The sequence below is a fragment of the Oncorhynchus nerka genome, unplaced genomic scaffold (genome assembly GCF_034236695.1).
Source record: "Oncorhynchus nerka isolate Pitt River unplaced genomic scaffold, Oner_Uvic_2.0 unplaced_scaffold_2756, whole genome shotgun sequence".
Classification (NCBI taxonomy): domain Eukaryota; kingdom Metazoa; phylum Chordata; class Actinopteri; order Salmoniformes; family Salmonidae; genus Oncorhynchus; species Oncorhynchus nerka.
Genome location: NW_027038543.1, coordinates 1 through 19,921, shown reverse-complemented (window position 1 = coordinate 19,921; position 19,921 = coordinate 1). Strand labels below are relative to the sequence as shown.

At 39.8% G+C, this 19,921-nt stretch overlaps 1 protein-coding gene across 1 annotated transcript; it reads right to left on the bottom strand.

Annotated features, from left to right (window-relative positions):
- Window positions 1-1,741: 1,741 nt before the first annotated feature.
- LOC135567012 (C2 domain-containing protein 5-like) lies at window positions 1,742-17,459 on the bottom strand (the record flags this gene model as incomplete). The annotated part of the gene is made up of 10 exons (XM_065014539.1): window positions 1,742-3,113; window positions 4,692-4,838; window positions 5,000-5,065; window positions 8,286-8,380; window positions 8,536-8,608; window positions 11,112-11,201; window positions 11,330-11,428; window positions 16,699-16,760; window positions 16,875-16,938; window positions 17,307-17,459. Coding segments are annotated over 10 exons (975 nt in total), but the record flags the coding sequence as incomplete, so codon positions are not given.
- Between the last annotated feature and the right edge of the window lie 2,462 nt (window positions 17,460-19,921).

Sequence of the window (19,921 nt, the reverse complement as noted above, 5' to 3'; positions counted from 1 at the left end):
TGCCCCAGATTCAGAATATATCATTTTAGTCATGGAACACTTGGTGTAAGAGCTAATTAAAATCATAATAGGATTTCAGATTTCACTTCTTTTTTTGAATCCTCCTGATTCAGAGTATACCATATTCATAGTCATGGCAAGCTTGGTTCAATAACTACTATTGAGAATATCGAAAATTCATTATAAAACTAAGTGTTCCTTGGTCAGGAAAGTTAAAAAATACTTAAAGATATGTGGCCCGTGTCTAGAGACAGAAAGAAGTCGGGCTAAGTATAATAAAATATAATTAGTGTCTACCGTTATCTGGCTAAAAATACTTAGCTAAACTAGCTAGCAACTGCAACAGAGTAACACGCTTGATAGCTAGCTACAGGGGAACACGTTCCCAATGCAAAAAGCAATGAAACTTGAAATATGTTTGACTTCAAAGTCAAGTACAATGCTATAGGAGGCTAGCTAGCTGGCTAACAGCTGCTAGCATACCATAACACTCATAACTGTCAAGAAAGCTATCCTAGCTAGCTAAATGGGACAGCTAACTAGATATATCACCTGGTATCTGCAGGTAGAGGAGACGAAGGCGACCATGTAGATGAGAGCCATGCACCAAAGGAACAGGCGGCGTGGCAGAGTAATGTAGCCCATGTCTGCTGTGTGGAGGCCCTTTCTGGGATTTCCTCTCTATCCGTTTCTGCAGGACGCGACAGTAGTTTACTGTTGTAGAACGGGAAGTCGGTGTGGGATTTTCACATAACCTGGAAACAAGTACCTATCGGTGGATCAAAATGGTGACATTGGTGTAAAGGCGTGGGCATGGGTTCCCACCAATTATGTTTACATACACTAGACTTCCCGGGAGCGCTAGTTTGAAGCCACTGCACTTCCATCTGCTCTTGGCACTTCCGCCATTCAAAAAAATATTTTGGAAGCTATAGAAATGCATTCAATGTCAGTTCTGCCACGTTTTATATTACAGACACCTTATTATACGTACACATGATGAGCTAAACATATAAAACAAACATAAAAACATTTTTCTCAAAGTATACATTTTTGAAAGCTCTAATGTTACTGTCCCCACTACACCAACAAATACGTGTAATTCTGTCCTTGAAAGATTTAATTGAAATACTGTAGAATACCATTCATTTCTATGAAGGACTGGTTCTACCAATATGGCTGATCCAGTGACTTCAAAGTCTCTCATTGCCCAATACATAGAAAATATCGATCCAGGGTTTATATATACATCGTTGGTTCCCACTAAATGTGGCCGCAGCGTAGTCAACATTATCTATATCGACAACAAACCATTTTTTGGTTTTAATTTAGGGTTAATCATTAGGTTCGCAGTGTGTTTAAGGTTAAGGCCAAGATTAAAATGTAATTAGAGAAATAGGCAGGGTTATTACTTTGCCACTTCCCCAGATAGTGAGGACCGGAGGGGTTGGGGAATCGTGTCAGCATGGTCACTTCAAGCTACACCTACCAAACGTACGTCAAAGTCTGTTCAATACGTTTTGGGGAAACGTGTCGTCCAGTACACACCGTTTCGCAAGGTTGCAAACGTTTAAGCGAACTGAACGCACCTCTGTGTAACTTGATATTTCCTCCTCATGTACAAATTAATCCGTTTCAAAGAAATCTTATCTGCTTTGACATCAACATGCTTTCAGTAAAAAACATTTATAACAGGAGATAATTGATAGGCACCGAGAGACCGGACCAGACATTGGCAGGCTGTTTTTCACTGTAGTTCAGTTTATTGTGCAGCACTGTTTATCTCAGGCAACAAGCTGACAGAGTCATGGCAATAGTAGATACATGCTGCTAGACACTAAGTAACACACTCTATATGTATTTACATTCAAGTCTTACAGAGAAAGAGAAACAGATTGTATTCATTAACAGTAGAACGCATCATGTAGCCTTACTTCTTACACAATGAATCAAACTTCAAGGACTTCATTAGACATGCAAAATTAGACACCACTAATATACTTTAACTTTATAAAAATACTAAAATCAGATTTTAGAGTACATTTACACAAATAAAAGTTATCGTTGCACCCAGGCTATGAACAAAAAGAGGTCATCGCAATAAGTTTATTTTCCAGCATTTACATGATTGTTAAAAACAGGAGAGTTCAGTAGTATGGACACCGTTGAGGCCGCAGTCAGGACAGCCAGGAGTGTGACAGGAGGCTGTCCACAGGGTGCGTGTATATTTGTGTGCATGTTTGCCAAAAACATTGTCATACAGTGACAGACAATTAAACTCAATTTAGTTCTCTAGTATGGCCATCTTCAGTAGTGGCTACCCTGTACTGCAGGGGTCCCCAAATTATTAAGTCGTGGGCCTACTTTTCCTTGAGCAGATGGTCGGGAGTCCAGAAAATAGTTATAAATAATTAGTACCCTGGAAATTGACCGCAAGAATCCCAAACAGATATAGTATTTCACAAAAACAATAATTTCACACATACGATCACATATGCCTATAGCTAAGCGTGGGAATACTTGGAAACAGATTTCCTAAATTAAAATCACTTGGAGCTAATTTCCTGGTGATTTTACAGTCTTATGTCAAAGAACAAAAATGATATAAAACCATGTTTTTTTTTGCTCCAAAATCTTGAGTGGGCAAAATAAAACCACACGGGTCGAATTTGGCCCACGGGCTGCCTATTGGGAAACCCTGCTGTACTGAGTATGGTACTCTTTACCATGGCTGTCTACTAATGACTACCCTGTACACTTTAGAATGGCTGGCTAGTGACTGCTGAGTCTGGATGGAGAGCAATCAGTCTTTTAGCTGCCTAAAACTTCACCATGTATTGGAATGTCTATTATATCAGACAGACAGACATTACATAATGCCTCTAAATGGACAATTAAGAGACAATTTCTCCATCAACTAGTCTGTTTATGGCAGACATAAATCACAATTATTTGGATGGCTAGACTCAAGTGTGTGTGTGTGTGTGTCATGTGGTCCCATCAGCCCCAGTGGTGCTGGTCTGTCCGCTAGTAATCAGAGGGGGTATGGCCTCCTGGTCTGATTCTCTGACAAAGATGACAGCATCACCACTAACATTAATCAGACACTGAGCCTGGAGAGAGAGAGAGAGAAATATGAGAGAGAGAGAGAGAGAAATATGAGAGAGAGAGAGAGAAATATGAGAGAGAAATATGAGAGAGAGAGAGAAATATGAGAGAGAGAGAGAGAGAAATATGAGAGAGAGAGAAATATGAGAGAGAGAGAGAAATATGAGAGAGAGAGAGAGAGAAATATGAGAGAGAGAGAGAGAGAAATATGAGAGAGAGAGAGAGAAGACATGAGGGTCTGTAGTCCTTTCCACTCACAGCACGTAATCCCGTACACGGGTTGAAAATGTCAGATTTTGTTATTGATTTTATTATTAAGCGCCTAAATTGGAACACAGTGGCTGTACAGTAACATGACATACATGACGTCAGAGCTCCAGTTATCTGCTTCACAGCACTGTATGAGTTTTGACTGACAGCCGTTATAAACTTGAGCATCAAGTGCAACAACATGCTCCCAATCCCTCCTGCTAACTGGGCTACTTTTGCACATCTGTTCTCTGAGTGAGGGACATGCTGTAAATCGGGAGTTGATGATGTGTTCTAAAAGATGAGATGTTGAGGAATATAATAAATACCACTGATGTCATGCAAGCTAACCACACACCCATGCACCTCATATTTCCTTTTGAAAACTCATGTAATTTACAGAATCAACGTTTGTGATCGTTATGTTGGATCCAATTACAAGGAAAACATGCGTTATACCCTGGGTTGTCCTGAACAGAATGAACCTGTTTGTTATATTGTGGAGACAATTTGCCGTGGAACACGCACTTGAATGCACTCATGACTCCATACTATGCTCACTAAAATTACAATCTGTTTGTCTGAAGTGCCTTTTGAAAGCCTAACACTGTGAGATCGTATTTTATAACTTAGCTAGCCATGTTGGCAATAGAATAAGATATCAAATGATGCCCACCTGACCCAGATTGCAATTTATAACGGAACATTTTTTAAACATCAAAAGTAATTGTGTGATGGTGAGGACGCAGTGCTGTGTTCCAAACAATAAACTACAAGTGTTCTTGCTCTAGTTCCTCAATATCAAAGCTAGAAGAGCTACAAAAAAGCACCTTATAGTTGAAGACTCTTTCCTTGTGTCATAAAAGTGCATTGAAATGACTTAGGAACTGTGTACAGTTGACAGGTGTGGCCACTTCAAGACAACCTCTCATTCAAACCCTTGTAATCTTGTTTTCTTATCTTGCACCTACTCCAACATTTCAATGAATATTCTTATTGTTACTGAATAAATCCAGAGTATTTTCAAATTTCATTATTGACAAATGCTGTGTAAAAGTACAGTAAATATAAAAAGCACATCAAATCAAGTGTAATGTTTGGAGTCTGATAATTTACCCATAACCTTCAATGTGTTATCTTTGAATTGCTACCATGGTCATACCTATGCTTATTATAGTTCATTTGAATTTGGCCTAAACCACATAGGTCAAGTTCCACGAGTGTAAGGGGTTAACCTGGTGGTTCTTTGAGAAAATATTGTAGTTCAAACAGAACAATACTATAGGCCTCCAGTTCTTTAATTAACAGAGCAAATTAACAGTGTGTGTGTGTACCTGGTTCTTGTTGGGGTTTTCCATGAAGACACACTCCTTCATGCTGTATGACACTACGGCGTTGCCCCCCAGAGCTGCTACATGGGCACGGACCATGGCAAACACCTCCGCTATGAAGGAATGCAGGAACCCACTTACACCCCCCTCCTAACACACACACAGGTAAATATGTTAATCTTTGCGAAATCATTGCAATGAGCTAGCAGAGGAACAGACTACGCACACCACAGAAAGACATGTAATCATTTCCTACTCATCTCTGATGACACCTGCAGGAATCTATTACACAAATGTGTGTGTGCGTGTACCTCTCGAGTGACGTGGTCTCTAATGAAGAACATGTTGATGATTCCCAAGTATTTGACAATATCGTCCTGGGGAGAAAGGACAGAGGAGTCATCTTCACCACGGTAACAGGGCACCGCATGGCAACGACCTGGTGGAGCGTAGGGACCGGGACCGCACCTCTGGGAGAGGACTGCAGCGCTCTGAGGACGAGACTGGAGGAGGGGGAGAGAGAATGGGGAGAGAAAGGGAGCGGGGGAGAGAGAATGGGGGAGAGAAAGGGAGCGAGCGAGAAAAAGAGGGAGGGAGGGATGGAGATACCAGACTCAGCCTTTAGATGGTGCTACAAAGAATAGCAGATATGATGAGCTATGAGCTGGAGGAAATGGATATAGAGTGTGTGTGTGGAGTTTGAATGCAAACTACAAACGGGTTAAATTTAGGCCAGATCCAAATGAGAGCTGGTAACTTTGGAAAAGCACATTTTGAATTAGGGATATCTAATGAATTTCTTTTGTCCATTTATTTTTCCTCAGCCAACAGCATGAGTAAGCAACAGCAAAATCAGACAACCCCATAGTAGAATAGTTTATTTATTAAATTGGTCAGCTTGTCACATTCTATACGAGAAAATAATATTTCTCTCAAGAGTTAGGAGCATTCAAATTTCTGCACAGGAAGAGAAACATGCATGCCCAGTCCATGTACAGCGTTCTTAATGCAGTGGTGGGAAAACACACATTTGAAAGCAGTTTTGAAGAGGAGGATCTTTTACTATGCTCATTTCTCAACTCCTAAAAATGTGTGAACTGCACCATTTTAAGCAGCTATGTTTATGCACATCTAGCACTAGCCAATAGTGTTGAATGCATGGGGAGACCAGGGCTAAATGTAGCACGGGTCAGGTGTAACTGGTAGGCCTACATTATATTCACTGTACATGGTCCTTTGATGAGTGCCAGTGGCACATTTCCAGGGACTTTCAATCCATCAATATGTTGCTAACTAGCAACAAGATCATTTTTAGAGTTTGGTCTAGCTAATGATCAGCCCAATGGGGTAAATACAGATGGGAAACCCTATGCTTCAGCCTATTTATTTATTGCCACTATACTGCATCAGTTGGGCTACAGCCTGACGATATGGAGAAATATGTTATTGGGATCATTTCTGGAGGGGGAAATTATATATTTGATTCATTTGAGTAAAGTGTCCATTTAAAAAGTTGCCATAACTTACCTTACAGTCATTCTATCAAAAAACGTGTAGGTCCCGCCGCGACCTGTAGTATTCTGTGATAGGTGTCTTTGTCAGTATATATTGTTTAGGCTCGCCCACAAACTAGGGACCCCACCTCCCAAATGAACCACTTACTATAAGCTGTGAGTTAGTTTGTTTGTTTGTGTGTGTGAGAGAATGCGCAGCAGTGTAGCATGATGACAGTATAATCACAGTGATGAAAGCGTGAGCTGCCATGCACCATTCAGTGACAGGCAAAAAACCATACAGCCTCTGCAAACAGACAAGACAGACGTACATACAGACAGACAGACTGGCCAGGCCTTGTGTGTGCGTGCATGCATTTACCTGTTTGTGTGTGTGTTTAGAGTCCCTATGTGGCCTTGTTTAAATTAGCGTGTTTGTGTTTGTGTGTGTGTGTGTGTACGATCGATACAAAAACAAACAAATTAGGCAGTCTGCTAAGCAGAATGATTCAATCAAGCCAGAGTGTGAAAGATGTTCCAACTCGTAACATAGTGAATGATGCTTCAATCCGACCTGGAACCTTCAGAGCCAATTTGAATAACATTAAGTCTGCATCTCAAATCCCTCCCACTCCCGAGTTAGACCATTACACAGGGGATCTGCCATATGGCTCTGGTCCAAAGTAGTGCATTAAAGGGAATAGGGTGTGATTTGAGATGTGTCCTGTTTTTTTAATCCCAGTTAATTATGCCCAGTTATCATCACAGTTTATGACAAAGTTAATTTATGTAGCATCAAACTGCAATTCCCAAGTCGCCAGCTTTAGTGAGATATGTTTTTAGTGTGTTTTAAGATCCTCTTTCATGTTTACTTCCTCCATGTCTGTCACTATGGCGACAGGGTCAGAGGTTATACGCTGGCTGTTGGTTGGTCATTCCTCTGAGGGGCGGGGCTTCAACTTTCACATTCTAGTTAATCAGCTGGTGCATGATCTGTGACGCTCCGCCCCCCAGTGGCAATTGGGGAGGGATGTGTATGTTTGTGTGTGTGTGTGTGTACCAGAGTTTGCTAGCGACTGTGTCCTCCTACTTGTCTTAACTGATCCTCGTCTTATGGTGTGAGCTTTCAGCCTAAGCAGCTCTAGCCAGGTGCTGCATCTGTCTGCAAAGGAACCGTAATCAACCGAGGAAACTGGAGAAACATACACACACACGTGCACAAGCTCGCACACACACACACACACACACACACCGCATACATGCGCGTGCATACACACACCACACACGTACCGAAAACCGCATACACCCATGACATAGAACATAATATAGACACATAAAGAAAAAGCATATAGAGAAAATAAAAGGAGGAGGTTGGGGCGGAGCAGGAGAACAAAAGGATGAGAACTTAAAAAAGGGCCGTGGTAGCCATGGCAGCAAGGAGGGGGTGGGTGGGGGGGAGCTTACCTCGAGATGAGGAGTGGGTCATGGCACTCTCTGGAAGACCTGTCGACACACACACACCATGATGCACTGCCACACACACAACCACAGATGTTGACTCTTCAGGCCTCAGCAAGATACAATACACTGTATCTCAATACCTTACAGACACTTCCTTATACCTGGTCCTATATCCACATCTTGTTCCCTAAATCCTATCTCCTAGGTCTAGCTCCTAGTCCTGGCTGATGTGGAGGGCGGCCATTTTGGTTTAACCCCAGCTCTCTCTCCAGATCAGTGACGAGCAGGATTGTTTTTTTTTATAGTCATCACAGTGCTACTCAACATAGCTCTACGCACACACACACAGACATGGCTGCAGGTCTAAAACACCTGAGAGAGGATGTACCTGGTTATACAGTTACATTATTTACCTGGTCATACAGTCACAGGCGGTAAAGTCATGTTTAACACAACTACTACAGAACATATTGAAATAGAGGACAGAGAGTAGAACACTATGGTTAAGGGAGCTTCAAGGAGTGAGACATTCCAGGCGCTTAGAGGATTTCTGATGTTTTGTCTGCTGAGGGATGGCTATTGGAGGTTAAAGGTTAGGCTGTTGTTAGTGATCCAGGATTATAAGAGATAAGGTTTGGTGTACCTGAAGGTTTGGCTGTAGGCTGGTTGTTGGAGGACGTTGACTCTCTCCACACAGCTCCATAGAAAACTGTAGCTGCTCTTCATTCTCACCACTCCCTGGAAAACAAACAAACACACAGAGTTTAATCTCTTTCACTCCTCAACCCACCCAAGTGCACTAACTCAAATCTCAGTGTCTCGTCTCCTTCAGCTCTCCATAACACCAGACCCTTCTCTCTAACCACTGACCTACAGCCTTTGAGAATACTAACCCTTGTTAAGAGCCTTGTCGGCTGCCAGCTGAGTCTCCTTGTCAAAACTCATGGCTACAGCTGTCACCGCCACCTGGAGAGGAAACGGGAGAGGACAGGAGGAGAGGAAAGGGAGAGGACAGGGGGGAGAGGAAACGGGGAGAGGACAGGGGGGAGGAAACGGGGGGAGAGGGACAGGGGGAGGAACGGGAGAGGACAGGGGGAGAGGAAACGGGAGAGGACAGGGGGAGAGGAAGGACAGGGGGAGAGGACAGAGGGGGAGGAAAGGGAGAGGGATGTGAGAAAATGAGAGAGAATGAAACTATCATTTATTGACACAATGTCAGGTAAAGTGATAGGGAAAATGTATAGTTTCATATCGCAGTATTATTTTTGGATATTATATAGATATTTGACTCAAAGTATCGACTTCTTAAAAGGTAGCTTTATCTAGCTAGTCAGCTGTACAAGCACTAAAACCCATCCTATAGCCCAGGTAATGCTGAGCGATATGGCCTAAAAAATCTTATCGATTTTTAAAACATATAGGGTTTTTCTAGATTTTTCAATGTTTTAAATATTTTTTTTTAACTTAATACGCGTTGTTGTTAATTAAAGGTAAAATACACTCTAAATAGTGCATTTCAAATAGTCATAATAATCATCGAATTCAGGGTCATGAAGTTATACCCAGGGCTAAATATAAGCCTTCCTACAACCATAAGATCCACTAATAATTTGTAGCTAACAAGGTTGAACAGTTGAATTGTTATGAACACACCATCTTCGGTCTGTCTCCGACTCTTTTAAAAGCATGTTAGCCTGTTCACATGTTGAAATCAAGCGGCCTACCTTATTTCAGAATGGAAACAAGTTACAAATTTATATAATTGTGTTTTATGTTTATAGCACATTTATAAAAACAGACTAGTTAACAGTCTTTGGCTAAAATGCTGCTAGCAGTATGTGGTACCACATTGCCGCTCGCGACTAACAGAATTCATTTTCCAGAATCAATGTTCATTGATACTCTCGTTTTAGTATTGTCTGCTCTGCACGCAATTTGGGTAGTTGAGACATAAAAAACTTAACTTCTCCTCTATTACAGTAAAATAATGTCTCACTTCGTTTTTTGGTGTCCATGTGACCGATTCTGTTGGACCAAATCTCAAATAGCGAGTTGAAACTGCTTGTCAGAGAGGAAGATGTGATCTCAACTTTGTTGGCGAATGGAGGCAGGGGGAGGGGCTTGGTGTGTGTGTAAACCATAGTGGAAGAGGCGAAGTTGAAAGCAAAGATTTTTATAACTAAACCAAGATAGACCACAGTCTTTCGTTTCCAATGAGAACAAATGAGTAATAGTGGGCAGAACAAGCAAGGAGGTGGGCAGACCAAGCACGAGCTAGCGAGATCCTATTTGCCTGTTCTAGCATCATCTGCATATTTCCGTAAGGGAACGCCTACTCTGTGAAGCGAGTGTGTGTAATAACTCAATTCGCCTTTGCACTCCTTCTAAACGAGCGCGATTTTTAAAAACTGTAACAAAGGGTAAAGTCTACTCTACTTAGTCCCCTCTGTTCAAAACAGATTCTAGTTTTGGAACAGAAAACTGTATTGAGAACAAATGTTTAATAGATGAGAAAATTTGCAGAATGTCGACCAAAATCCACTGCTGGCCACTGGGCTTCCTCTCACTAGTGGAAACGCCGGGCAGATGCTTCATATTTATACATCCAGTGAAATATCTGTCTCATTGTTCGATCTGTGGTGAAAGGTTTCACTCTCGCTAAAATATTGTCCAAAATTAGGGCAATGCATTTTCTAGAGGCTATCTTTGAACCAAAGCTTGTCGCCTGCCTTCCCGTCTTGTTAGGGCGGAGACATGCATTTCATCATTATATACAGACCTCTAATGTAAATGGGAAGGTGCACACAACACAAGAGGAGTGAATGAGACAAAACCAAAAATACAACATGAGAACAAGCGGACATAAATGCTAAAAAAAACGGAGAATAACAAAACCTTGATTCTTGCGATACAGGCATTTGGAATATGGCACACAAACATATCTCCCAGCCCTAAACCCAGGGTTATTCAACTCTTACCCTACAAGGTCTGGAGCCTGCTGGTTTTCTGTTCTACCTGATAATTAATTGCACCCACCTGGTGTCCCAGATTGAAATCAGTCCCGGATTAGAGGGGAACAATTAAAAACGCAGTGAAACTGGCTTCGAGGCCCAGCGTTGAGTTTGAGGAATATAGCTTATTCTCCATCTTCTTTTTAAATAGTGAGCCAACATCTTTTCAGCACTTATTTCCCTGAGTGAACAAAACAAATTTTCTCATGCTCTCTCGTCTCTCTGCAGCAGATGCATAGTGAACAATATGTTGGAACATCAAATCAATAAAACACCTTTATCGAAGCGCAATACATATAGGATCATGAGAATCGCAATACATATCGTATCAGCACCTTAGTATCTTTATAATATCATGTCTTGAGGTCCCTGGCAATTCCAATTCCCTAATACTGACCAAAATGTTTATAGGAAAAATGGACAAAATAGGAGAGGTGTTCTTAGGTGTGTCTTCTCACCTGTATGAGTTCTTCCTCTGGTACGGCTACAGTGAAGTTGAGATGGCATAGACAGCAGGGGATCATGGAACGTAACTTAAAGTATAGACTCTACAAAGACAAATAAAAAGCAGACATTTCAATTTAATACAGCAGTTAAAGATTACGTAGATTAAGTAAAAGGAACACCAATGCTTGGGCTTGACCAGCGTATCCCCATTGTGCGTGTGTGGTCTTACCTTGAGTAAATTCTCACAGAGGTCAGTGAAGATCTTGTTGAGGCCCTGGTTGGTCAGATTGGCATTATTGAGTCTGTAGACCCTGACAGATGTAAACATCTAGGGAGGGGGTTGGCAAAGAACGAAATATAAACATATTATAATCTCTCAATAACCTGTAGAACAGTAGTAGTAATTGCCAAGTAGTAGTAGTACACTCGTACAGCATTAGTAGTAATACAGTAGTAGTAGTGCAGTAGTAGTAGTAGTAGTAGTAGTATTAGTAGAAGTAGTACAGTAGTAGTAGTACATTAGTAGTAGAACAGTAGTAGTAAAAGTTTTACAGTAGTAGATCAGTAGTAGTAGTAGTATTAGTAGAAGTAGTAGAACAGTAGTAGTAGTAGTACAGTAGTAGTAAAAAGTTGTACAGTAGTAGTAGAAGTAGTACAATAGTAGAAGGAGTAGTACTAGTAGTAGTAGAACAGTAGTAGAAGTAGTACAGTAGTAGTTGTAGTATAATAATAGTAGAAGTAGAAGTAGTAAAGTAGTAGTAGTAGTACAACAGTAGTAGTAGTATTAGTATAAGTAGTACAGTAGTAGTAGTACAGTAGTACAGTAGTAGAAGTAGAAGAAGTAGTACAATAGTAGAAGAACAGTAGTAGAAGTAGAACAATAGTAGAAGAACAGTAGTAGTAGTAGAACTAGTATATCAGTAGTAGTATAACTAGTACAGTAGTAGTAGTAGAACAGTAGTTGTAGTTGTAGAAGTAGTACAGTAGTAGTAGTAGATCAGTAGTAGTAGTAGAACAGTAGTAGTAGAAGTAGTACTAGAGTAGTAGAACAGTACTAGTAGAAGTAGTACAGTAGTAGTAGTAGTAGTAGTAGAACAGTAGTAGTAGAAGTAATACAGTAGTAGCATAACAGTAGTAGTAGTAGTAGTAGTAGAAGTAGAACAGTAGTAGTAGTAGAAGTAGTACAGTAGTAGTAGTAGAACAGTAGTAGCAGTAGTAGTAGTAATAGAACAGTAGTAGAACAGTAGTAATCGTAGAAGTTGTACAGTAGTAGAACAGTAGTAATAGTATTAGTAGAAGTAGTACAGTAGTAGTAGTAGAAGTAGTACAATAGTAGAAGTAGTACTAGTAGTAGTAGAACAGTAGTAGTAGTAGTACAGTAGTAGTAGAATAATAGTAGTAGTAGTAGAACTAGTACAGTAGTAGTAGAAGAGTAGTAGTAGTACAGTAGTAGAAGTAGAACAGTAGTAGTAGAACTAGTACAGTGGTAGTAGTAGTAGTAGAATAACAGTAGTAGTAGTACAACAGTAGCAGAACAGTAGTAATACAGTAGTAGAAGAACAGTAGTAATACAGTAGTAGAAGTACAACAGTAGTAGTAGTACAGTAGTACAATAGTAGGAGTAGTACTAGTAGTAGAACAGTAGTAGAAGTAGTAGTAGAAGTAGAATAATAGTAGTAGTAGAACTAGTAGTAGTAGTACAGTAGTAGTAGAACAGTACTAGTACAGTAGTAGTAGAACAGTACTAGTAGTAGAAGTAGAACAGTATTAATAGTAGAAGTAGTACAGTCGTAGTAGTAGAACAGTAGTAGTAGTAGGAGTAGAGCAGTAGTAGTAGTAGTAGAAGTTGTACAGTAGTAGCAGTAGTAGTAGAACAGTAGTAGTAGTAGTAGAACAGTAGTAGTAGTAGAACTAGTAGTAGTAGAATAGTAGCAGTAGAATAGTAGTAGTAGTAGTAGAAGTAGTACAGTAGTAGTAGAACAGTACTAGTAGTAGAAGTAGAACAGTATTAATAGTAGAAGTAGTACAGTAGTAGTAGTAGGAGTAGAGCAGTAGTAGTAGAAGTTGTACAGTAGTAGCAGTAGTAGAACAGTAGTAGTAGTAGTAGAAGTAGTACAGTAGTAGTAGAAGTAGTACAGTAGTAGTAGAACAGTACTAGTACAGTAGTAGTAGAACAGTACTAGTAGTAGAAGTAGAACAGTATTAATAGTAGAAGTAGTACAGTAGTAGTAGTAGAACAGTAGTAGTAGTAGGAGTAGAGCAGTAGTAGTAGTAGTACAGTAGTATAAGTATTAGTAGAAGTAGCACAGTAGTAGAAGTAGAAGAAGTAGTACAATAGTAGAAGAACAGTAGTAGAAGTAGAACAATAGTAGAAGAACAGTAGTAGAAGTAGTACAGTAGTAGTAGTAGAACTAGTATATCAGTAGTAGTATAACTAGTACAGTAGTAGTAGTAGAACAGTAGTTGTAGTTGTAGAAGTAGTACAGTAGTAGTAGTAGATCAGTAGTAGTAGTAGAACAGTAGTAGTAGAAGTAGTACTAGAGTAGTAGAACAGTACTAGTAGAAGTAGTACAGTAGTAGTAGTAGTAGTAGTAGAACAGTAGTAGTAGAAGTAATACAGTAGTAGCATAACAGTAGTAGTAGTAGAACAGTAGTAGTAGTAGAAGTAGTACAGTAGTAGTAGTAGTAGTACAATAGCAGTAGTAGTAGAACAGTAGTAGTAGTAGAAGAAAAAGTCGTAGTAGAAGTAGTACAGTAGTCGTAGTAGAACAGTAGTAGCAGTAGTAGTAGTAGTAATAGAACAGTAGTAGAACAGTAGTAATCGTAGAAGTTGTACAGTAGTAGTAGAACAGTAGTAATAGTATTAGTAGAAGTAGTACAGTAGTAGTAGTAGAAGTAGTACAATAGTAGAAGTAGTACTAGTAGTAGTAGAACAATAGTAGTAGTAGTACAGTAGTAGTAGAATAATAGTAGTAGAAGAGTAGTAGTAGAACAGTAGTAGTAGAACTAGTACAGTGGTAGTAGTAGTAGTAGAATAACAGTAGTAGTAGTACAACAGTAGCAGAACAGTAGTAATACAGTAGTAGAAGAACAGTAGTAATACAGTAGTAGAAGTACAACAGTAGTAGTAGTACAGTAGTACAATAGTAGGAGTAGTACTAGTAGTAGAACAGTAGTAGAAGTAGTACAGTAGTAGTAGAAGTAGAATAATAGTAGTAGTAGAACTAGTAGTAGTAGAATAGTAGCAGTAGAATAGTAGTAGTAGAAGTAGTACAGTAGTAGTAGAACAGTACTAGTACAGTAGTAGTAGAACAGTACTAGTAGTAGAAGTAGAACAGTATTAATAGTAGAAGTAGTACAGTCGTAGTAGTAGAACAGTAGTAGTAGTAGGAGTAGAGCAGTAGTAGTAGTAGTAGTAGAAGTTGTACAGTAGTAGCAGTAGTAGTAGTAGAACAGTAGTAGTAGTAGTAGAACAGTAGAACTAGTAGTAGTAGAATAGTAGCAGTAGAATAGTAGTAGTAGTAGAAGTAGTACAGTAGTAGTAGAAGTAGTACAGTAGTAGTAGAACAGTACTAGTAGTAGAAGTAGAACAGTATTAATAGTAGAAGTAGGTCAGTCGTAGTAGTAGAACAGTAGTAGTAGTAGGAGTAGAGCAGTAGTAGTAGTAGTAGAAGTTGTACAGTAGTAGCAGTAGTAGTAGTAGAACAGTAGTAGTAGTAGTAGAACAGTACTAGTACAGTAGTAGTAGAACAGTACTAGTAGTAGAAGTAGAACAGTATTAATAGTAGAAGTAGTACAGTCGTAGTAGTAGAACAGTAGTAGTAGTAGGAGTAGAGCAGTACTAGTAGTAGTAGAAGTAGAACAGTAGTAGCAGTAGTAGTAGTAGTAGAACAGTAGTAGTGAGTGAGTGAGAACAGTAGTAGTAGTAGAGTAGTAGCAGCAGAATAGTAGTAGTGGTAGTAGAAGTTGTACAGTAGTAGTAGAACAGTACTAGTACAGTAGTAGTAGAACAGTAGTAGTAGTAGTAGAACAGTAGAACTAGTAGTAGTAGAATAGTAGCAGTAGATAGTAGTAGTAGAGTAGTACAGTGTAGTAGAACAGTCTAGTACAGTAGTAGTAGAACAGTACTAGTAGTAGAAGTAGAACAGTATTAATAGTAGAAGTAGGTCAGTCGTAGTAGTAGAACAGTAGTAGTAGTAGAGGCAGTAGTAGCAGTAGTAGTAGAGTTGTACAGTAGTAGCAGTAGTAGTAGTAGAACAGTAGTAGTAGTAGTAGTAGAACAGTAGTAGTAGTAGAATAGTAGCAGTAGAATAGTAGTAGTGGTGGAAGTAGTACAGTAGTAGTAGAACAGTACTAGTACAGTAGTAGTAGAACAGTACTAGTAGTAGAAGTAGAACAGTATTAATAGTAGAAGTAGTACAGTCGTAGTAGTAGAACAGTAGTAGTAGTAGGAGTAGAGCAGTAGTAGTAGTAGTAGAAGTTGTACAGTAGTAGCAGTAGTAGTAGTAGTAGAACAGTAGTAGTAGTAGTAGTAGAACAGTAGTAGTAGTAGAATAGTAGCAGTAGAATAGTAGTAGTGGTAGTAGAAGTAGTACAGTAGTAGTAGAACAGTACTAGTACAGTAGTAGTAGAACAGTACTAGTAGTAGAAGTAGAACAGTATTAATAGTAGAAGTAGTACAGTCGTAGTAGTAGAACAGTAGTAGTAGTAGGAGTAGAGCAGTAGTAGTTGTACAGTAGTAGCAGTAGTAGTAGTAGTAGAACAGTAGTAGTAGTAGAGACAGTAGTAGTAGTAGAATAGTACATAGAATAGTAGTAGTGGTAGTAAGTAGTACAGTAGTAGTAGAACAGTACTAGTAGTAGTAGTAGTACAGTAGTAGTAGTAGTATAGTAGAACAGTAGTTGCACAGTAGTAGAAGTAGAACAGTAGTAGTTGTACAGTAGTAGCAGTTGTAGTAGTAGAACAGTAGTAGTAGTAGTAGAACAGTAGTAGTAGTACAAGTTGTACAGTAGTAGAACAGTAGTAGTAGTACAGTAGTAGTAGTAGTATAGTAGAACAGTAGTTGCACAGTAGTAGAAGTAGAACAGTAGAAGTAGTACAGTAGTAGTAGTTAGAACAGTAGTAGTAGAACAGTAGCAGAACAGTAGTAGTACAGTAGTAGAAGTACAACAGTTGTAGTAGTAGCAGTTAGAAGTAGTATAGTAGTAGTAGTACCGTAGTAGTAGTATTAGTAGTACAGTAGTAGTAGAACAGTAGTAGAACAGTAGTATAACAGTAGTAGTAGTAGTAGTAAAAGTTGCACAGTAGTAGAAGTAGAACAGTAGAAGTAGTACAGTAGTAGTAGTTAGAACAGTAGTAGTAGTAGTACAGTAGTAGTAGAACAGTAGCAGAACAGAAGTAGTACAGTAGTAGAAGTAGAACAGTAGTAGTAGTAGTAGTAGTAGTAGAACAGTAGTAGTATTAGAAGTAGCACAGTAGTAAAGGTAGCACAGTAGTAAAAGTAGAACAGTAGTAGTAGTAGTAGTAGTAGTAGTACAGTAGTAGTAGTATAATAGTAGTAGTAGTAGTAGTAGCAGTGTTTCAGTGTGTGAGTCTGACCTGTAGCCCTGAAGTCCAGTTGTAAATCCCAGGCATGACCTCTGTGTTACAGCTGTAAAACCCTGGAGAGAGAGACAGGTAGATGGACGGACATTGTAAAAGAGCAGAGCTGAATAGAATAGAACATTTCTTGTAGAACAGTGTGTGTGTGTGTGTGTGTGTGTGTGTGTGTGTACCTGCAGGCATGGGGGCATCAGTGAGAAGGGATTGGATGTCCTCTACTGCATCAGTGTCATCAATCTAAAGACATGAGAAGAAAAGCATTAACACACAGATTTGATGTGATTTATTTGGATCTCCATTAGCCGACACCAATGGTACAGCTAGTCTTACTGGGGTCCAACACATAACCAAAAATACATTTTGACAAAAGACTACAATTTCCATATATTTAAAAACATGAACATGTAGTGTGTGTGTGCATCTATCAGTTACACATACATGTCAGTACATACACACAACAAGTAGATCACATGGGGGAGATGTGTTGTGCCGTGAGGTGTTGCTTTATTTTTTTTTTCAGATCCTTTACAGATCATATGCCCACACTACAATTACACATCCAACATAACACACACCCCTACGGTAACACACCTACAATACAGTACACACAGCCAACCATACCTCAGTACGAAGGCGTCCTTCTTGCCGTGGGACAGGTCTAGTTCTGACAGCTCATCTGAACTCTCAGAGGTAGACCTGAACAGTCTGGACCGCTGTCTGTCAGGGATAGGAGACCCCACCACCTCCTCTATACACTCCTACAACAACAATAACAACAACTCAACAATATGTGTGTTTGTGTGTGTGTCTGACCATCCCTGTCCGGGCTCTGAGCCGCTGAGATAGTCACCATAGAAACACTATCAGTTCAACCCTCACACTAAGTAGAATGATTAGGTCATTCCTAATCACACCCAATTCTACCCACACCCAATATTGTGCAATCATCAGAGTACGTTTCTATATTAATGATAATCACACACACATTTTAATGTGTGTGAGAGTGTACTCACATAAAGCTGTGATTCTAGACTGTACTTAGACAAAGCTGTGATTCTCGACTATCATAAAGCTGTGAATCTAGACTAACCTAGAGCTGTGAATCTAGACTGTACTTAGTCTGGAATCACAGCTCTGTCTATCATTAAGCTGTGATTCCAGACTATCATAAAGCTGTGATTCCAGACTATAATAAAGCTGTGATTCCAGACTATCCTAGAGCTGTGCATCTAGACTGTACTTAGTCTGGAATCACAGCTCTGTCTATCATTAAGCTGTGATTCCAGACTATCCTAGAGCTGTGAATCCAGACTATCCTAGAGCTGTGCATCTAGACTGTACTTAGTCTGGAATCACAGCTCTGTCTATCATTAAGCTGTGATTCCAGACTATCATAAAGCTGTGATTCCAGACTATCCTAGAGCTGTGCATCTAGACTGTACTTAGTCTGGAATCACAGCTCTGTCTATCATTAAGCTGTGATTCCAGACTATCATAAAGCTGTGATTCCAGACTATCCTAGAGCTGTGCATCTAGACTGTACTTAGTCTGGAATCACAGCTCTGTCTATCATTAAGCTGTGATTCCAGACTATCATAAAGCTGTGATTCCAGACTATCCTAGAGCTGTGCATCTAGACTGTACTTAGTCTGGAATCACAGCTCTGTCTATCATTAAGCTGTGATTCCAGACTATCATAAAGCTGTGATTCCAGACTATCCTAGAGCTGTGCATCTAGACTGTACTTAGTCTGGAATCACAGCTCTGTCTATCATTAAGCTGTGATTCCAGACTATCCTAGAGCTGTGCATCTAGACTGTACTTAGTCTGGAATCACAGCTCTGTCTATCATTAAGCTGTGATTCCAGACTATCATAAAGCTGTGATTCCAGACTATCCTAGAGCTGTGCATCTAGACTGTACTTAGTCTGGAATCACAGCTCTGTCTATCATTAAGCTGTGATTCCAGACTATCATAAAGCTGTGATTCCAGACTATCCTAGAGCTGTGCATCTAGACTGTACTTAGTCTGGAATCACAGCTCTGTCTATCATTAAGCTGTGATTCCAGACTATCATAAAGCTGTGATTCCAGACTATCCTAGAGCTGTGCATCTAGACTGTACTTAGTCTGGAATCACAGCTCTGTCTATCATTAAGCTGTGATTCCAGACTATCATAAAGCTGTGATTCCAGACTATCCTAGAGCTGTGCATCTAGACTGTACTTAGTCTGGAATCACAGCTCTGTCTATCATTAAGCTGTGATTCCAGACTATCCTAGAGCTGTGCATCTAGACTGTACTTAGTCTGGAATCACAGCTCTGTCTATCATTAAGCTGTGATTCCAGACTATCATAAAGCTGTGATTCCAGACTATCCTAGAGCTGTGCATCTAGACTGTACTTAGTCTGGAATCACAGCTCTGTCTATCATTAAGCTGTGATTCCAGACTATCATAAAGCTGTGATTCCAGACTATCCTAGAGCTGTGCATCTAGACTGTACTTAGTCTGGAATCACAGCTCTGTCTATCATTAAGCTGTGATTCCAGACTATCATAAAGCTGTGATTCCAGACTATCCTAGAGCTGTGCATCTAGACTGTACTTAGTCTGGAATCACAGCTCTGTCTATCATTAAGCTGTGATTCCAGACTATCATAAAGCTGTGATTCCAGACTATCCTAGAGCTGTGCATCTAGACTGTACTTAGTCTGGAATCACAGCTCTGTCTATCATTAAGCTGTGATTCCAGACTATCATAAAGCTGTGATTCCAGACTATCCTAGAGCTGTGCATCTAGACTGTACTTAGTCTGGAATCACAGCTCTATCTATCATTAAGCTGTGATTCCAGACTATCATAAAGCTGTGATTCCAGACTATCCTAGAGCTGTGCATCTAGACTGTACTTAGTCTGGAATCACAGCTCTGTCTATCATTAAGCTGTGATTCCAGACTATCATAAGCTGTGATTGATATCTAGAGCTGTGACTAGTCCAGACTCATAGTCTGGAATCTAGCTCTATCTAGCTGTGATTCCAGACTATCATAAAGCTGTGATTCCAGACTATCCTAGAGCTGTGCATCTAGACTGTACTTAGTCTGGAATCACAGCTCTGTCTATCATTAAGCTGTGATTCCAGACTATCATAAAGCTGTGATTCCAGACTATCCTAGAGCTGTGCATCTAGAGCTGTACTTAGTCTGGAATCACAGCTCT